The sequence below is a fragment of the Chiloscyllium plagiosum genome, unplaced genomic scaffold (assembly GCF_037043375.1).
Source record: "Chiloscyllium plagiosum isolate Xiang-an unplaced genomic scaffold, Cpla_swu_hap1 HiC_scaffold_28, whole genome shotgun sequence".
NCBI lineage: Eukaryota > Metazoa > Chordata > Chondrichthyes > Orectolobiformes > Hemiscylliidae > Chiloscyllium > Chiloscyllium plagiosum.
In genome coordinates, this window is record NW_028270166.1 from 4,833,740 (window position 1) to 4,853,594 (window position 19,855).

At 47.4% G+C, this 19,855-nt stretch overlaps 1 protein-coding gene across 9 annotated transcripts in view; it reads left to right on the forward strand.

Annotated features, from left to right (window-relative positions):
- The window catches only part of LOC122565478 (3',5'-cyclic-AMP phosphodiesterase 4C-like), a 357,513-nt gene that overhangs the window by 214,138 nt on the left and 123,520 nt on the right, over positions 1-19,855 (forward strand). Inside the window, exon 1 of one of the 9 annotated variants that reach the window (XM_043721495.2) lies at positions 13,664-14,188. The exons of the other annotated variants lie outside the window; for them this stretch is intronic. Coding sequence (XP_043577430.1) covers positions 14,103-14,188 — 86 coding nt within the window. The 5' untranslated portion in view covers positions 13,664-14,102. Of the gene's footprint in view, positions 1-13,663; positions 14,189-19,855 lie in introns of those variants that run through there. 9 annotated transcript variants of the gene reach the window in all.

The window sequence follows — 19,855 nt, forward strand, 5'->3', positions numbered from 1 at the left end:
AGCCTCCGGAGTGGAGAGATAAATGGGAGGGGGTGGGGGAGCTGGGGAGAAGGTAGCAAAGAGTACAATGGGTGGTTTGGGGTGGGGATGAAGGTGATAGGTCAGGGAGGAAGGTGGAGTGGATACGTGGGAAGGAAGATTGGCAGGTAGGACAGGTCATAAGAATGGTGCTGAACTGAAAGGTTAGAGGAAGCAGGTGTGGCTGTGGTAGTGGGTCTGTTTCAGTACACAGTTGAAGAGCTTCAGGGCAGAGGGGATGACCTGGGGGTTGCAGTGAGAGAGAGACTCACTGATATTCTTTTAGAGAGAGGAGGATAACTTCTTCAAGTTAGGCATCCTTGCAAGAGTCTTGCAAGGGAAAAGGTGGCAAAGAGTACAATAGGTGGATGGGGGTGGGGATGAAGGTGATAGGTCAGAGAGGAGGGTGGAACGGCTACCTTCCGCCCGCTCCATCCCCCTCCCATTTATCTCTTCACTCCCTGCGTTCATTCCTGAAGAAGGGCTCATGCCAGAAACGTCGATTCTCCTTCTCCTTGGATGCTGCCTGACCTGCTGCGCTTTTCCAGCAACACATTATCAGCTCTGATCTACAGCATCTGCAGTCCTCACTTTCTCCTCGAAGAGGATTCACAGTAAGGTTAAAATCAACTAGGCAAAAGTGAGGACTGCAGATGCTGGAAATTAGAGTCTAGATTAGAGTGGTGCTGGAAAAGCACAGCAGGTCAGGCAGCATCCGAGGAGCAGGAAAATCAACGTTTCAGGCAAAAGCCCTTCATCAGGAATGAACGCAGGGAGTGAAGAGATAAATGGGAGGGGGGTGGAGCAGGGGGGAAGGTAGCCGTTCCACCCTCCTCTCTGACCTATCACCTTCATCCCCACACCCATCCACCTATTGTACTCTTTGCTACCTTTTCCCCAGCTCCACCCCCCCTCCTATTTATCTCTCCACCCCGGAGGCTCCCTGCCTCCATTCCTGATGAAGGGCTTTTGCCTGAAACGTCGATTTTCCTGCATCTCGGATGCTGCCTGACCTGCTGTGCTTTTCTAGCACCACTCTAATCTAGACTCTGATTTTTTACTTTGTCCACCCCAGTCCAACACCGGCAGGTCCACATCAAAGTTTCCCAAAGAGACAGCCCTGCTCATTCCAGGTATTTGCCTGCTTGACCTTCACCTACTTACTTCCAATGCATTTACAACCTTCTTAAATATAGTGGCCCAATACTGTCCACAGTTCTCCAGATATGGTCTCACTGTCTATAACCCTGTGTAATTGAGGCAAACCTCTCTGCTTTTATATTCACTTCCCCTTACAATAAACAATGTTCTCTTAGTTTTCCTGGTTACTTGTTGTAGTTGCATACCAATCTTTTGTGAATCACATACAAGGGTATCCAGTTCCTCCTGCATTCGAGACAACTAACTGGTTATTTACACCTTCGGTGTATCCACTTTATACAGCAAGGTGAGGAGGCAGAACCTTCATGATCTATTGCAGCTAGTACTGGGATTGAAATGGTACGAGTGGAACTCGTTGCATCACGATCTACCCATCGAGCCATCAGAGCTAACTACCTCTGATAGCCATAATGTGGAGGCGCTGGTGTTGGACTGGGATGGACAAAGTCAGAATCACACCAAACCAGGTTATAGTCCAACAGGTTTATTTTGAAAGCCCAAGCTTATAGGAGCAGCGCTGTTGGACTATAATCTGGTGTTGTGTGACTTCTGACTTAAAGTTCAAGACAGGCCATTCAGGAGTGACGTCAGGAAGCACTTTTTTCACACAAATGGGAGTAGAAACCTGGAACTCTGTTTGTGATTTCAAATAAACCTGATGGACTATAACCTGGTGTTGTGTGACTTCTGACTTTGACTACCTCAGACAGAATAATGAAAGAGGCCATATTCATTCATCTACCAACGCCACCACACAAAGAACTAGCTTTCGGAGTGCTGCTCCTTCATCAGGTAGCTGTGAATTTATTGCTATAAATTCTGTGTCTTATGGTTCTACTCCACAACCACCTGGTGAAGGAGCAGTGCTCCGAAAGCTAGTATTTCCAAATAAACCTGATGGACTATAACCAGGTATTGTGTGATTTTTAACTTTGTCCACCCCAGTCCAACGCCAGCTCCACATAATCACATAAAGAGATCGCTCGTCTGTACACAAGTGTGTCAATTGCCTACCATGTTTCCTATGTCACCAGGAACTGCATCTCAGAAGAACGTGGTTGTGATGTGAAGTGTTTTGCATAGGTCTGAGGACCATCAAACAGAAAGCTCTGCCAAACCTGAGTGAATGTGCTGCAGAAACACGACTCACTGTAACTGACCCTGTAAAAACTTGAACGTGGCTGCTCGTGAAACTTGAGTACGTACTGTTCTCCAGGAGCTGGTTTGACTAAAGCTGCTGGTATAAGTTGTTGACATGTTCCTTACCTTGTTGATCATTCCTGCTCAGCAACCCATGAATATAGGGGATTAATCGATAACTAAGAGAAGGCTGAGGAACTGACGTATTGGTGTCAACTTTCCACTTCACGTCATTTTGCACTAATTACCATTAACAGGTGCAGCTTATAACACAAGACCACACACACGTTGTATTCTGTACTGTCTGTCCTTTCATTCTTCATTGCCTCTTGCTTCCAGTTTTATTTCAAGGAATAAAGAAACAGGCCCTTCGGCCCAACAAGTCCACACCGACCCTCCAAACTGTAAGTCGCCCAGACCCATTCCCCTACCCTATTTACCCCTCACTAATGGACCTAACACTATGGGAAATTTAGCCCATAAAATTGAGAACTAGGAAACATCATCTATTAGAACAGGGACATCACAGTGTGAGACAGTAAAACTTACTCTACATCATCCCCCACCAACACTCCCAGGACAGCTACAGCACCGGGTTAGATACAGAGTAAAGTTCCCTTTTCATTGTTCTCAATAAAACACTCCAAGGACAGTATGTCTGTTTAGGTTTATCCAAGACTGTGCTTAATGGATTTTTGATAGACAAGAGGGTCTTGAATAAAGGGGGTGAAGATAGGAGAGTGAAGCTCTGAACTTACAGAGTGTCAGGCAGAGAAGGCTTGAAGGGTTGTAGCTGTGTATCCTTTCTCCTCAGCCCCATGTTCTTTTCGTGGTTTTGAGAAATTCATTAGGAACTCTCAGAAGAGAATTGGTTAAATACTTGAAGAGGATTGCCTGAGAGACTCTGGAGAGAAAGTCAACATTAGCTGTTGGAACTTGAGGAATTGTGGAGGTGAAGACCATACAAATGTTGGGTAAAAACGTTGTTTAAGTTACACAGTCCATGGAACAATTGTTTTTTATGTAGTATTTTGGTTAATCTGACTCTTTTATCCAATGTTTTGTAATCAGAGTTTGCTTTGCTGGTTTTAGTTTATCTAAACAGTTTTAGTTTATTTCAAGTGACAATGCTGAAAGATCAACAAGAAAACAGATAAAACACCCGCCCCTTATTTACAGAAATGAAACATTGCTGATTATCTCAGAGATGAATTGCGTTTTTTCAATTCTTCGGTTACTCACACATCTTGAATGCCTTGTTTGGTTTAGGGCACTCCCTTCCCTGTGAAAGTGATGTCATTTCACACAGTCTCCTGCGTGTTCATTCCCCAGTTCCTGAGGCGTAAAGGTATGCAATTGCAGGTTCTGTAACGTCACTGTGACTCTGACACTAACGCCATTTGACACTAATACACTATCTCTGCTGATTGTTCCTTCTTGTCTTTGTTTTCTGGTTCTGACCGTAAAAAGGAATGTTTTTGATCTCCCTGGTTTTTACAATCTCTGCTGGCCTCATAACTCTGTTGTTCTCCAATCCTGGCCTCTCACTCTGGTCCCAATTTTCATCGCTCACTCATTATTGGTCCTGTTTTCAGATTTCTGCGCCCTAATCTGGAAATCCCTCCCCAAACAGGGAGGAGGCAAAGGCCTGGTGGTATTATCACTGGATTGTTAATCCAGAAACCCAGGTAATGGTCTGGGGACCTGGGTTTAAACCCCATCATGGCAAATGGAGGAAATTGTGACTCCAGGCCCACAACAATGTGATTGACTCATAAGTGCCCTCTGGGCAATTAGGGACGGGTAATAAATGATGACCGAGCCAGCGACACCTTCATCCCATGAATGAATGAAAAAAACACTTCTTTAACTCTCTCTCATTAACGTAACATGTGGCCCAGCAGTTGGCTGGAAAAATAATTAAGTCCCTCTTTATCTTTGTGAAAAAAAGGGCCTAACTTCTGGTTTATCCTCTTTCAGAAATTTTCCATTAAACCATAAGCCAGGTTCATCATTCATTATACAACATACTGTACATTGGCAGCACGAGAGTCTGAGTGTCTTCAGTGACCTCTATGGAAATCTACAGACTCGCATAACAGCAAAGGCTGAAATGTCAGTGATTATGACTCATGAGGATTAAACGGGACCTCGGATGCACCAATGGGCTGGGGAGTGGCAGATGGAGTTTAATTTTGATGAATATGAGGTGTTGTATTTTGGTCAGGCAAATCAGGGCAGGACTTAGAATCCCTACAGTGTAGAAGCAGGCCATTCGGCCCATCGAGCCCACTCTGACCCTCTGAAGAGCATCCCACCCAGACTCATCTTTATACCCTGTCCCTGTAACCCCACAGTTACCATAGATACTCCATCTAGCCTACACATCCCTGGACACTATAGGTGATTTAGCATGGCCAATCCACCCTAGCCTGCACAACTTTGACTGTGGGATGAAAGCAGAGCAGCTGGGGGTAACCCACACAGACACAGGGAGAATGTGCAAACTCCACACATACATTCCACACATACAGTGTGGAACTGAACCCAGGTCTCTGGCGCTATGAGGCAGGAGTGCTAACCATTGATCCACTGTACAGTTAATGGTAGGGCCCTGGGAAGTGTTGCCAAACAAACAGACCTAGGGACTAAAGAGACCTATGGGTACAGGTGCATAGTTCATTCAATGTGGAGTCGCAGTTAGACAGGCGACGAAGGCTTGCCTTTATTGGTCAGTGCATTGAGTACAGGAGTTGGGAGGTCATGTTGCAGCTGTACAGGACATTGGGTTGGCCATTTTTAGAATACTGCATTCAATTCTAGTCTCCCTGCTATAGGAAAGATGTTGTGAAACTTGAAAAGATTCAGCAAAGATATACAAGTATGTTGTCAGGGTTTAAGGGCGTGGGCTACAGGGAGAGATTGGACAGGTTGGGACTATTTTCCCTGGAGTGTCGGAGGTTGAGGGGTGACCTTATAGAGGTTTGTAAAATCATGAGGGTCATGGATAGGATGAGTAGCAAAGGTCTTTTCCACAGGGATGGGGAATCCAAAATTAGAGGGCATATGTTTAAGGTGAGAATGGAAACATTTAAAAGGGACCTGAGGGCAACTTTTTCCCGCAGAGTGTGTTGCGTGTATGGAATGAGCTGCCAGAGGAAGTGGTGGGGGCTGGTACAATTATAACATTTAAAAGGCATCTGGATGGGTACATGAATAGGAAGGATTTAGAGGGAAATGGGCCTACTGCTGGCAAATGGGACGTGATCAGTTTAGGATATTTGGTTGGCATGGACAAGTTGAATGGAGGTATCTGTTTCCATGCTGTACATTTCTATGACTCGATATTCCTTTTATTTACAGAGAACAGGTTCCAGTTGCTGTAAAGAGCTTTGCGTCTTTCTTGAATTCTCTTGAGTTTTGAAATCTTGTTCCTATAGTTCTCCATGGAAATGCCTTGGCCAACCAAACACAACTTTCCAACCAATTGACATTCTTTTCCCCTATGATATATATTGTTGTAATCAAATTTGGCATTCTTGCATGTGTCCTGAGGAGTACAGAGAGACAGAAAGCTTCAGCAACACATCTCTCTCTGTACAGTGAGATTCAAAAAAGGGATGAGGAAAGTGGTTATCTCATCCCTGAACCTAATTCCACCCATCCACCTTGTCCAGCAAAACGTCTCACAATCTCAGATTTAAAATGATTAATTAAACCAACATATGCTGCTTTTTTGCGGGAAAATATTCCACGCTTCCATCACCCTTTGTCTGAATAAATATCTCTGAACCTTTCTCCTGAATCCACATAAAATACTGCGAATGCTGAAAATCTGAAATAAACACAGAGAATGTTGGAGGAACTCAGCAGGTCTGGCAGCATCTGTGCAGAGAGAGGAACAGAGTTAATGTTTCGAATCTGGTAAGAAGAAGGGTCATTGTAACATTGAAATGTTAACTGTGTTCCTCCCTCCATGGATGCTGTAAGATCTGCTGAGTTCCTCCAACATTCTCTGTGTTTGTTCTCTCCTGAATGGATTGGCTTGGATCTTAATGAAATATCCCTTGGCTTTGGATTCTTACACCAACAAAAAATGTTCCTGTGTAATGTAATAGAAAGGACTGCAGATCCTGAAGATCGGAAATGAAAATATAAACTGCTGAAGAGACTCAGCAGATCTGGCAGCATCAGCGGAGAGAAAACAGAATTAATGTTTTGAGTCCAGTGACTCTTCTTCAGCACACAGCACTGGGCTTGAAGCATCAACTCTGCTTTCTCCCCACAGATGCTGCCAGATTAGATTAGATTACTTACAGTGTGGAAACAGGCCCTTCAGCCTTTGACCCCCCAAAACGCAACCCACCCCCCCCCTACATTCCACCCCTTTACCTAACACTACGGGCAATTTAGCATGGCCAATTCACCTAACCTGCACATTTTTGGACTGTGGGAGGAAACCGGAGCACCCGGAGAATGGGGAGAATGTGCAAACTCCACACAGACAGTCGCCTGAGGCGGGAATTGAACCCATGTCTCTGGCGCTGTGAGGCAGCAGTGCTAACCACAGTGCCACCGTGCCGCCCACTATCTGCTGAGTTTCTCTAGCACTTTCTGTAAATATCCCTCTCCATTTACCCTATCAATTTATTTTAAAATCCTAAAATGCTCAATGTTAGAACCATGGTCAAATTCTGTTGATATTCCAGGTACAGATGGCTCGAATATTGCATACAGTTCTCTTGCCACATGAGCCGAAGGATGTGGATGTTTTGGAGAAAATACTGAAATGATTTACCAGGATGTTGCCTAATATGGGGATTTTAATTATGAAGAAAGGTTGGATAGACTGGGTTTGTTTTCACTGGAATGCAGGAGGTTGAGGGGTAACCTGATAAAAGTTCATAAGAGCAGCATGGTGGCTCAGTGGTTAGCCCTGTTGCCTCACAGCACCAGGGACCTGGGTTCAATTCCACCCTCGGGCAACTGTCTGTAAGGAGTTTGAACATTCTTCCCGTGTCTGCGTGGGTTTCCTCCGGGTGCTCCAGTTTCCTCCCACAGTCCAAAGATGTGCCCGTCAGGTGAATTGGCCATGCTAAATCGCCCGTAATGTTAGGTGCATTAGTCAGAGGGAAAATGGGTCTAAGTGGGTTACTCTTCGGAGTGGAAAGTATGAGGCTTTTTCCAAGGATAGAGAGGTCAATTACTAGGGGACACAGGTTCAAGATGCGGGGGGGGGTTGACGGATGTTTAAAGGATATGTGCGAGGCAAGTATTTCACCCAAAAGGTGATGAGTGCCTGGAACACGCTGCCTGGGGAGGTGGTGGTGGAAGCAGGCACAATAACAGCATTCAAGAAACACTTGGATGAATACACAAATAGGAAGGGAAGAGAAGGATACCGATCCTGTGAGTGAAGACAGATTTAGTATGGAAGGGCAAAATGTGTCCGTGCAGGCTTGAAGTGCTGAAGGTCTATCCCTGTGCTGCATTGTTCTTTGTTGCTTAGAATCTCAACCAAGTGTCCATTTTTGATGTTTCAGCAAGTAATTAGTGAAGCTAATAGAAATATTATTTATCAAAAATGGAATTGAACAAAAAAATAGGGTGGCTATGCTTGGCTATACAGGGTATTGGTGAGACCACATCTGGAGTACTAATCACAATATTGATCTCCTTATTTAAGGAAGATTTAAATCCATTGGAAGTAGTTCAGGGAAGGTTTAGCAGATGAATATCTGGAATATTTGCCAGGTATGTAATAAGGCTGGGCTTGTATCCACAGCAGTCTGGAAGAGGAAGAGCTGACTTGATTGAAACAGACAAGATCCTGAGGTTACAAAAGCAGAAACCACTGAAATAAAACTCAGCAGGTCTGGCAGAATCTGTGGAGAGAAAGCAGTGTTGATTTTTTTGTTTTTGTTTCTGATTTCCAGCATCCACGGTTCTTTTGTTTTTTTGTTTAGTGAGGATCCTGAGGGATGTTGACAGGGTGGATGTGGAGAGGACGTTTCCTGGTGAGGAGGATTATAAACCTTGAGGTCATTGGTTAAAAATGACAAGTTGTCGATTTAAAATAGAGATCACTGAATTCTTATGATGGACAAGGAGACCATTCAGACCACCCTAGGCAAAGGCGAGGACTGCAGATGCTGGAAACCAGAGTTTAGATTAGAGTGGTGCTGGAAAAGCACAGCAGTTCAGGCAGCATCTGAGGAGCAGGAAAATCGACATTTCGGGCAAAAGCCCTTCATCAGGAATGAAGGGCTTTTGCCTGAAATGTTGATTATCCTGCTCCTCGGATGCTGCCTGACCTGCTGTACTTTTCCAGCACCACTCTAATCTAAACATTCAGTCCACCCTGTCTGCATCTACTCTGCAAATGTGCTTTATGATTTATTTTTACCTTTTTAACCTTTATGATTTACTGCCATTTTCTCTCCTTTTCCTGACCCCCTGATCATTGTTCCTATTCAAATCATCAATTGTCAAATTCCTTCTTGAATGCTTCAATTGAACTTGCTTTTACCACACGTCCGGATATTCAGATATCCCAGACACAAACCATCCTCTTTTGGTAACTCCGAGGATGTTGAGATAGGAGAGTCAACCATGGCAATGCCATCCAATACCCTGATAACAACACACTTTCCAGCTGGGACCCTTGCCACTGTCCAAGACAAAAACAACTTGCATTTTCATAGCATCTTTCATGACCTCAGACCACACTAAAGTATTTGTGGAGAGAAAGCAGAATCAATGTTTAGGGCCCACTAACCCTTCTTCGGAACTCAATTCTGAGGAAGAGTCACTGGACTCAAAATGATAACTCAGCTAACACTCTGTGGGTGCTGTCAGGCCATGTGGGTTTTACCTGGGATTTCTGTTCTTGGGTCCGATTTCCAACATCCGCAGTATTGTAACCACTGCCACATTAAACTGGTTTCAGCTTTCTGCTTCCTGTCCCTGTCAGACAAAACAGTAAAACTGTGGTTCAGCGATATACAGCCCACAGCCAGTGAGCGTGTACAGTGTTAAACAGCCCACAGCCAGTGAGCGTGTACAGTGTTATACAGCCCACAGCCAGTGAGCATGTACAATGTTATACAGCCCACAGCCAGTGTGTGTACAGTGTAATACAGCCCACAGCCAGTGTGTGTACAGTGTACAGCCCACAGCCAGTGTGCGTACCGTGCTGTACAGCCCACAGCCAGTGAGCTGTAACAGTGTTATACAGCCCACAGCCAGTGTGTGTACAGTGTACAGCCCAGAGCCAGTGAATGTATACAATGTACAGCCAACAGCCAGTGTGTGTACAGTGTGTACAGCCCACAGCCAGTGAGTGCGTACAGAGTGTACAGCCCACAGCCAGTGTGTACAGTATTGTACAGCCCACAGCCAGTGAGTGTGTACAGTGTACAGCCCACAGTCAGTGAGTGTGCACAGAGTGTTTTACTGCCCACAGCCAGTGAGTGTGCACAGTGTTGTACAGCCCACAGCCAGTGAGTGTGTACAGAGTGTACAGCCCACGGCCAGTGAGTGTGTACAGAGTGTACAGCCCACAGCCAGTGTGTACAGTATTGTACAGCCCACAGCCAGTGAGTGTGTACAGTGTACAGCCCACAGCCAGTGAGTGCGTAGAGTGTTTTACAGCCCACAGCCAGTGAGTGTGTACATTGCTGTACAGCCGACAGCCAGTGAGTGTGTACAGAGTGTACAGCCCACAGCCAGTGAGTGTGTAGTGTTGTACAGCCCACAGCGAGTGAGTATGTACAGTGCTGTACAGCCCACAGCCAGTGAGTGTGTACTGTTGTACAGCCCACAGCCAGAGTATGTACAGTGCTATACAGCCCACAGCCAGTGAGTATGTACAGTACTATACAGCCCACAGCCAGTGAGTGTGCACAGTGTTGTACAGCCCACAGCAAGTGAGTGTGCACAGTGTACAGCCCACAGCCAGTGTGTGTAGTGTACAGCCCACAGCCAGTGAGTGTGCACAGTGTTGTACAGCCCACAGCCAGTGAGTGTGCACAGTGTTGTACAGCCCACAGCCAGTGAGTGTGTACAGTGTACAGCCCACAGCCAGTGAGTGTGTAGAGTGTTTTACAGCCCACAGCCAGTGAGTGTGTACATTGCTGTACAGCCGACAGCCAGTGAGTGTGTACAGAGTGTACAGCCCACAGCCAGTGAGTGTGTAGTGTTGTACAGCCCACAGCCAGTGAGTATGTACAGTACTATACAGCCCACAGCCAGTGAGTGTGCACAGTGTTGTACAGCCCACAGCAAGTGAGTGTGCACAGTGTACAGCCCACAGCCAGTGTGTGTAGTGTACAGCCCACAGCCAGTGAGTGTGCACAGTGTTGTACAGCCCACAGCCAGTGAGTGTGCACAGTGTTGTACAGCCCACAGCCAGTGAGTGTGTACAGTGTACAGCCCACAGCCAGTGAGTGTGTACAGTGTACAGCCCACAGCCAGTGAGTGTGCACAGTGTTGTACAGCCCACAGCTAGTGAGTGTGTACAGAGTGTACAGCCCACAGCCAGTGAGTGTGCACAGTGTTGTACAGCCCACAGCCAGTGAGTGTGTACAGTGTACAGCCCACAGCCAGTGAGTGTGTACAGTGTACAGCCCACAGCCAGTGAGTGTGCACAGTGTTGTACAGCCCACAGCTAGTGAGTGTGTAGAGTGTTGTACAGCCCACAGACAGTGTGTACAGAGTGTACAGCCCACAGCCAGTGAGTGTGTACAGAGTGTACAGCCCACAGCCAGTGAGTGTGTACAGTGTACAGTTCATAGCCAGTGAGTGTGTACAGAGTGTACAGCCCACAGCCAGTGAGTGTGTACAATGTTATACAGCCCACAGCCAGTGAGCGTGTACAGTGTTGTACAGCCCAGAGCCAGTGTGTGTACAGTGTTATACAGCCCAGAGCCACTGTGTGTACAGTGCTGTACAACCCAGAGCCAGTGTGTGTACAGTATACAGCCCACAGCCAGTGAGCGTGTACAGAGTTATACAGCCCAGAGCCAGTGTGTGTACAGTGCTGTACAGCCCACAGCCAGTGAGCGTGTACAGTGTTATACAGCCCACAGCCAGTGAGCATGTACAGTGTTGTACAGCCCACAGCCAGTGTGTGTAGTGCTGTACAGCCCACAGCCAGTGTGTACAGTATACAGCCCACAGCCAGTGAGTGTGTACAGTGTTGTACAGCCCACAGCCAGTGAGTATGTACAGTGTTGTACAGCCCACAGCAAGTGAGTGTGTACAGTATACAGTCCACAGCCAGTGAGTGTGTACAGTGTTGTACAGCCCACAGCCATTGTGTATGTAGTGTTGGACAGCCCACAGCCAGTGAGTGAGTACAGAGTGCACAGCCCACAGCCAGTGTGTACAGTATTGGACAGCCAACAGCCAGTGAGTGTGTACAGCCCACAGTGAGTGTGTATAGTATTATACAGCCAATAGCCAGTGAGTGTATACAGTGTTGTTCAGCCCACAGCCAGTGAATGTATACAATGTACAGCCAACAGCCAGTGTGTGTACAGTATACAGCCCACAGCCAGTGAGTGTGCACAGTGTTGTACAGCCCACAGCCAGTGAGTGTGTACAGCCCACAGCCAGTGAGTGTGCACAGTGTTGTACAGCCCACAGCCAGTGAGTGTGTACAGAGTGTACAGTGTACAGTCCACAGCCAGTGAGTGTGTGGTGTTGTACAGCCCACAGCCAGTGAGTGTGCACAGTGTTGTACAGCCCACAGTCAGTGAGTGTGTACAGCCCACAGCCAGTGAGTGTGTACAGTGTACAGTCCACAGCCAGTGAGTGTGTACAGTGTTATACAGCCCAGAGCCAGTGTGTATGCAGTGTTGTACAGCCCAGAGCCAGTGAATGTATACAATGTACAGCCCTCAGCCAGTGAGTGTGTACAGAGTGTACAGCCCACAGCCAGTGAGTGTGTACAGTGTACAGCCCACAGCCAGTGAGTGTGTACAGAGTGTACAGCCCACAGCCAGTGAGTGTGTACAGAGTGTACAGTCCACAGCCAGTGTGTACAGTGTACAGTCCACAGCCAGCGAGTGTGTACAGAGTGTACAGTCCACAGCCAGTGAGTGTGTACAGTGTACAGTCCACAGCCAGTGTGTGTACAGAGTGTACAGCCCACAGCCAGTGAGTGTGTACAGAGTGTACCGCCCACAGCCAGTGAGTGTGTACAGAGTGTACAGCCCACAGCCAGTGAGTGTGTACAGCCCACAGCCAGTGAGTGTGTACAGTGTACAGTCCACAGCCAGTGAGTGTGTACAGTGTTGTACAGCCCAGAGCCAGTGTGTATGCAGTGTTGTACAGCCCAGAGCCAGTGAATGTATACAATGTACAGCCCTCAGCCAGTGAGTGTGTACAGAGTGTACAGCCCACAGCCAGTGAGTGTGTACAGTGTACAGCCCACAGCCAGTGAGTGTGTACAGAGTGTACAGCCCACAGCCAGTGAGTGTGTACAGAGTGTACAGTCCACAGCCAGTGTGTACAGTGTACAGTCCACAGCCAGTGAGTGTGTACAGAGTGTACAGCCCACAGCCAGTGAGTGTGTACAGAGTGTACAGTCCACAGCCAGTGAGTGTGTACAGAGTGTACAGCCCACAGCCAGTGAGTGTGTACAGAGTGTACAGCCCACAGCCAGTGAGTGTGTACAGAGTGTACAGCCCACAGCCAGTGAGTGTGTACAGAGTGTACAGTCCACAGCCAGTGTGTACAGTCCACAGCCAGTGAGTGTGTACAGAGTGTACAGCCCACAGCCAGTGAGTGTGTACAGAGTGTACAGCCCACAGCCAGTGAGTGTGTACAGAGTGTACAGCCCACAGCCAGTGAGTGTGTACAGAGTGTACAGCCCACAGCCAGTGAGTGTGTACAGAGTGTACAGTCCACAGCCAGTGTGTACAGTCCACAGCCAGTGAGTGTGTACAGAGTGTACAGCCCACAGCCAGTGAGTGTGTACAGAGTGTACAGTCCACAGCCAGTGAGTGTGTACAGTGTACAGTCCACAGCCAGTGAGTGTGTACAGAGTGTACAGCCCACAGCCAGTGAGTGTGTACAGAGTGTACAGCCCACAGCCAGTGAGTGTGTACAGAGTGTACAGCCCACAGCCAGTCGGTCGAGGTTTACGGAACAGTAAAGGCACGTTCTGCAGAGAGAGCTGAGCAAACCCGCTACAGTCGGTGTTGTCATTGTGAAGCTGGTTTCTCGGCGGGAACCTGAGAGGGAAGAAGTCACAGACACATTCACCGATTACACAAGAGGGAGCTGGCTGTGAGGAGAGAGAGAGGCAATTTCCCTCTCCCTTCAACTGCAGGCTTTTACCCGGAAATGTGGAGCGGAGTTACTCAGGGTGGGAGGGAAGGCAGTCTCTGACAGAGAAGCCTTCTCCCGGAGCTCTGTAGCCTGGTGTTGTCAGGTCTTTGCTGAATGAGAGAGTGCAGGAACAGGAGTGGGTGCCCCAGGTGTGTTCCGTCTCTCTCAGTTCCTGCAGGTATGGCTGGTTGTGCAATAATTTCCGTGTGGGTGGTTCACGGGCAGCTATGAGCTGGGGGATAATTAGGCAGCAACAACAACAACAACACGAGGAACCATCTCCCGGACACTCGGCCCCTTGTGTTCAGTCTCGCTGTTGCGGCTGAAGTTGAAAGTGGTCTTCAGCTGCAGAGTATTGTTTCAGGAGCGGCGTTTCTCGCCCAGCGCGGGGCACGGAGATGTCGGAATTTGTCTAGCGCCGCCCCTGAGTTGCGGACAGCGGGGAGATGGAGCTGCTGAGTTCGGAGCAGAGAGAGAAATTGAGGCGTCTCCAGTTTGACCCGCACTCCGGGCGCAGGCACACGTGGATTTGGTGAGTCTGGGGAGACCGGGAGGAGGAGAATTTTGGGAGGTTTTTTAAATTCAAAAACGAGGGGGATTTCTGAGAGGATCAGCCCTTGGCTTGAAGTGACACTGAGCTGAGTCAGAAAGTTGAATTAAAGGCAAAATACTTGCCTTTTCCGGATCGTTTCGGAATTGTTTTGAAATTCTGCTTTTCAAGTGTGGTCACGTTCTTAATGTAGGAAAATCGGCTGCCCATTTGCGCACGGCAAGATCCCACTAATAGCAATCCGGCTGATTCTAACTTTCCACCCTGAAGGGGTTGAGCAGCACTGCGCCCAGTAATGACCCTACCCCCCCCCCCCCTGGAGAGCCAGCCTGGGATCATCCTGTGCTCCAGCTCTGTGGTGGCATTTGAACTCCCCCCGCTCCTGGCTCGGGATAGATCGGCGATCAGTTACAACAGATGACTTGTGCTTTCGATTCCCGGCCTGGAAAATCCTGGTTGGCATTCCCACAGTCTGAGCAATACAGGAAGAGGAGGCCATTCAGCCCCTCGAGCCTGTTATAGAGTCATAGAGATGTACAGCATGGAAACAGACCCTTCGGTCCAACCCGTCCATGCCGACCGGATATCCCAACCCAATCTAGTCCCACCTGCCAGCACCCGACCCATATCCCTCCAAACCCTTCCTATTCATATACCCATCCAAATGCCTCTTAAATGTTGCAGTTGTATCAGCCTCCACCACTTCCTCTGACAGCTCATTCCATACACGTACCACCCTCTGTGTGAAAAGGTTGCCTCCTTGGTCTCTTTTATATCTTTCCCCTCTCACCCTAAACCTGTGCCCTTGAGTTTTGGACTCTCCTACCCCAGGGAAAAGACTTTGCCTATTTACCCTATCCATGCCCCTCATGATTTTATAAACCTCTATAAGGTCACCCCTCAGCCTCCAACACGCTAGGGAAAACAGCCCCAGCCCGTTCAGCCTCTCCCTATAGCTCATACCCTCCAACCCTGGCAACATCCTTGTAAATCATTTCTCAACCCTTTCAAGTTTCACAACCTTCCGATAGAAGGGAGACCAGAACTGCATGCAATATTCTAACAAGTGGCCTAACCAATGTCCTGTACAGCTGCAACATGACCTCCCAACTCCTGTACTCAATAGAATTGGATCAGGCTGGGTGGAAACTAGGGCCAGACTATTCAGGGGAGATGTTAGGAGGCACTTCAGGGAGGTGGTGAAAGCAGGCACATTAGCAATGTTTCAGGCACATCGTGACAGATAGATGAACAGAAGGCGAACAGAGGGACAGAAATCATATATGGGTAGTAAATAAGGAGTCTAAGTAAGGGTAGATATAAAGATTTGTTCCTGTGTTGATTCGATTGTATATTGTACTGATGCACAAAAAGGGTGAGAGAAATTTGGAACTCTCTTCCACAAACAGCAGTGGATGCTGGGATCAGTTCTTCATTTTAATTGTGATATAGATAATTTTCTTTTGTTAAGCAAAGGTATTAAGGGATATGGCCAAAGGCAGCTAGACAGAGGTAGGCCACAGATCAGCATGTTCTCATTGAGTGGCAGAAAAATATTTACAAAGGATGTTGCCAGGGTTGGAAGATGAGTGTTGAAACTTTATTGCTGGAACAGCACAGCAGGTCAGGCAGCATCCAGGGAACAGGAGATTCGATGTTTCGGGCACAGGCCCTTCTTCAGGAATGACAGGGTTGGAAGATTTGAGCTAAGGAGCAACTTTTTCATGCAGAGGGCGGGATGTGTATGAAATGAGCTGCCAGGGGAAGTGCTGGAGGCTGCTCCAGTTATAACATTTAAAAGGCATCTGGATGAGTATATGAATAGGAAGGGTTTGGAGGAATATGGGTCAAGTGCTGGCAAATGGAACTAGATTAATTTAGGATATCTGGTTGGTGTGGACAAATTGGACTGAAGGATCTGTTTTCAAGGTGTACATCTCTATGACCCTGTCCCTTATTTAGACTCACTATTTACTGCCTACATATGGTTTCTGTCCTTCCATTCGCCTTCTGTTCATAAGGGCAGCACGGTGGCTCAGTGATTAGCACTGCTGCCTCACAGCACCAGAGTCCTGGGTTCGATTCCCGCCTGTCTGTGTGGAGTTTGCATGTTGTCGCTGTGTCTGTGTGGGTTTCCTCCAGGTTCCCCAGTTTCCTCCCACAATCCAAACATGTGCAGATCAGGTGAATTGGCCATGCTAAATTGCCCACAGTGTTAGGTGTAAATATAGGGTAGAGGAGTGGGTTTCTCTTTGGAGGGGCGGTGTGGTCTTGTTGGGCTGAAGGGCATGTTTCCCCACTGTAGAGAATCTAATCTGTCTGTCACGATGTGCCTTAAACAATGCTAATGTGCCTGCTTTCACCACCTCCCTGTGGTGCCTCCTAACATCCCTCCTGAATGGTTTGGCCCTAGTTTCCAGATATGCCCCCTAGTTCTAGAATCCCCGACAAATGGAAATCGTTTATCCACCCAGAGCTTTCCTTTTAATGTCAGAGGTGGCCTCCTTGAGGTCCCATCCTTAACACAAGCTCCTAGTTGATCAGTCAGGTGGGTATAAAAGATGGTAAAAACAATGACTACAGATGCTGGAAACCAGATTCTGGATTAGTGGTACTAGAAGAGCACAGCAGTTCAGGCAGCATCCAACGAGCAGCAAAATCGACATTTCGGGCAAAAGCCCTTCATCAGGAATAAAGGCAGTGAGCCTGAAGCGTGAAGAGATAAGCTAGAGGAGGGTGGGGGTGGGGAGAGAGTAGCATAGAGTACAATGGGTGAGTGGGGGAGGGGATGAAGGTGATAGGTCAGGGAGGAGAGGGTGGAGTGGATAGGTGGAAAAAGAGATAGGCAGGTGGGACAAGTCTGGACAAGTCAAGGGGACAGTGCGGAGCTGGAAGTTTGAAACTAGGATGAGGTGGGGGAAGGGGAAATGAGGTATAAAAGATCCTGAGGCACTATTTCAAAGAAGACCAGATCCCACAGTCCATTCCACCAAAGCAGGTGATCGGGTCTTTGTAAATTTATTAGTTATGGGAAATTGAAGGTAGTAAATAGCAAATTAAGTGTTTCCCAACATCACAACAGTGAATACAATTCATACGTACTCCTTGGATCAGCTCAGTTGGTTGGATGGCTGGTTAGTGTGGGTTCAGTTCCCGCAGCAGCTGACGTTACCATGAAAGACTCTCCTCCTCAACCTCTCCCTCTGCCTGAAACGTGGTGACCCTCAGATTAAACCACTACCAGTTGTCTGTCTCTAATGAGGGAGCAGTTGTATGGTCTAGGAAGACACTGGTAACTTTACCATAACCTTTTTACATTACTATAAAGTACTTTGGGACTCCTGAGGCAGCAATGAGTGCTATAGCAATGTGCATTTAGAGTATAGAGATGTACAGCACGGAAACAGACCCTTCAGTCCAACTTGTCCATGCCGACCAGTTATCTTAAATTAATCTAGTCTCATTTGCCAGCATTTAGACCATATCTCTCAAAACCCTTTTCATATACCCATCCAAATGCCTTTTAAATGTTGTCATTGTACCAGCCTCCACCACTTCCTTTGGCAGCTCATTCCATACACGCACCCTTAGGTCCCTTTTAAATCTTTCCCCTCTCACCATAACCCTATGCCTTCTAGTTCTGGACTCCCCCACTCCAGGGAAAAAGCCATGTCTATTTATCCTATCCATGTCCCCCATGATTTTACCCTTAACTTCCTGAGCAGTGACATTGTCTTATCACTTGGCCATTGCTGTTTGAATAAAAGGACTACCTGGTGTCAGACAGAACTGAACAGATCAAGGTGATGGTTCACGCTTTATTTCAGGTGTTGCCTTTCTAACCCTGGTTTAAATGAGCTGTGCAGGTACTGAATGGGAGCTGCGCTCTTTGTCATGTTATCTCTGGCCTGAGATAATGGATGTTGAAACATCTCACCCCACATCCTGAGAAAAGGGAGTGAGTTTTTAAAATGTCCTCGCTTAAGGTTTCTCACATATCTAAGACCAGTTGCTGGTTCTGGGACTTGGCTGTGTTTAGATGTTTTTTTTTGGTAACCTTTTTTTTCCCCCTAATCAACCTGACCAGAAATGTTATTACACACCTCTGGAGCAGGTGGAACTTGTACCAGGGCCTCCCAATCTGGGGTAGGGACACTACCATTGTGCCACAAGAAGGGCCCCTTGTTGAGGTGTTTCTTACCTCCTGTCAGTCATTAAGTCTGGTCAGTAATTGATATTGCACAGAGTGCTTCAGGATGTCTCTGAGAGACGGAGGGTGTTTGTACTGTGTATATCTGTGAAAAGATGGAAACCGATCCTTTAGTCCAACTCGTCCTTGCCGACCAGATATCCAAAATCAATCTAGTCTCATTTGCTAACATTTGGCCCATATGTCTCTCAATCCTTCCTATTCATTTACCCAGGAGAAAGTGAGGACTGTAGATGCTGGAGACCAGAGTTGAAAAGTGTGGTGCTGGAAAAGTGCAGCAGGCCAGGCAGCATCCTGCTCCTCAGATGCTCCCTGGTCTGCTGCGCTTTTCCAGCACCACACTTTTCAGCTCTATTCATGTACCCATCCAGATGCCTTTTAACGCTCGTACGTATACTAGCCTCCACCAGTTCCACTGGCAGCTCATTCCAAACATGCTTCACTCTTTATGTGAAAAAGTTACCCCTTCAGATCCTTTTAAAATCTTTCCCCCCCTCACCTTAAACCTCTGCCCTGTAGTTTTGGACTCCCCTATCCTGGGAAAAAGACCTTGGCTGTTCATCCTATCCATGCCTCAAGGGATTTTATGAACCTTTGTTTGAAATTAGCTCAGAGTACTTTCTCATGTCAAAGATATTGAGCTACATTGAATCCACTGGGGTTTTGGCACGACTTATTAATGACTCAGTGTAACCCATCTGCCCAGTTCCATGTAGGATTCTCTGAATTGAACCTACTTTCTGAGGCTGGCTCCTGAGTGCTGGTTTTTCTCTCTCTCTCTTTCGAGCAGCATCTGTGGAGAGAAATCAGACGTAACGTTTCAGGTCGAGTGACCCTTCCTCAGGACCGATGATAGCTAGGAAAATGTTTTTTTGCAGGAGATCGGGTGGGGGGAGGGGTTAAGGTGTAATCAATAGGTGGGGATAGAGCGCAAAGAGAGAGAAGAACAGTTGGACAGACAAAGGAGTGAATTATGATCTGACTGGGAGGATGAATAGCTGTAAATGGGGACTGTTAGTGTCTAACAATGTGTTGTGTATAATAGCAGACTCTGTGATTACAAGGGGACAGTATGGTCTGCAGATGCTGGAGATCAGAGTTGTGTGTGCTGCTGGAAAAGCACAGCAGGTCAGGCAGCATCCGAGGAGCAGGAGAATCGACGTTTTGGGCCGGAGCCCTTAATCAGAAAAGGCCTGTGATAACAAGGCCTGGGGTGTGGGGGGGGGGGGGGGGGGGGGTTGGGGTAAGGACATGGGACAGCTCAAACTGTAAAGTTGTTGAACTCGATATTGAGTCCAGAAGGTTGCAGGGTCCTCAAGTGGAAAATTGCCCCAGTGCCCAGCCCCACAATAATATCTAACTGGTTCAAACAGCACCAGCCTCTTCTCCCCTCCCTCCATGTATCATAGAACCTTGCAGTCCAGAGGAGGCCATTCATT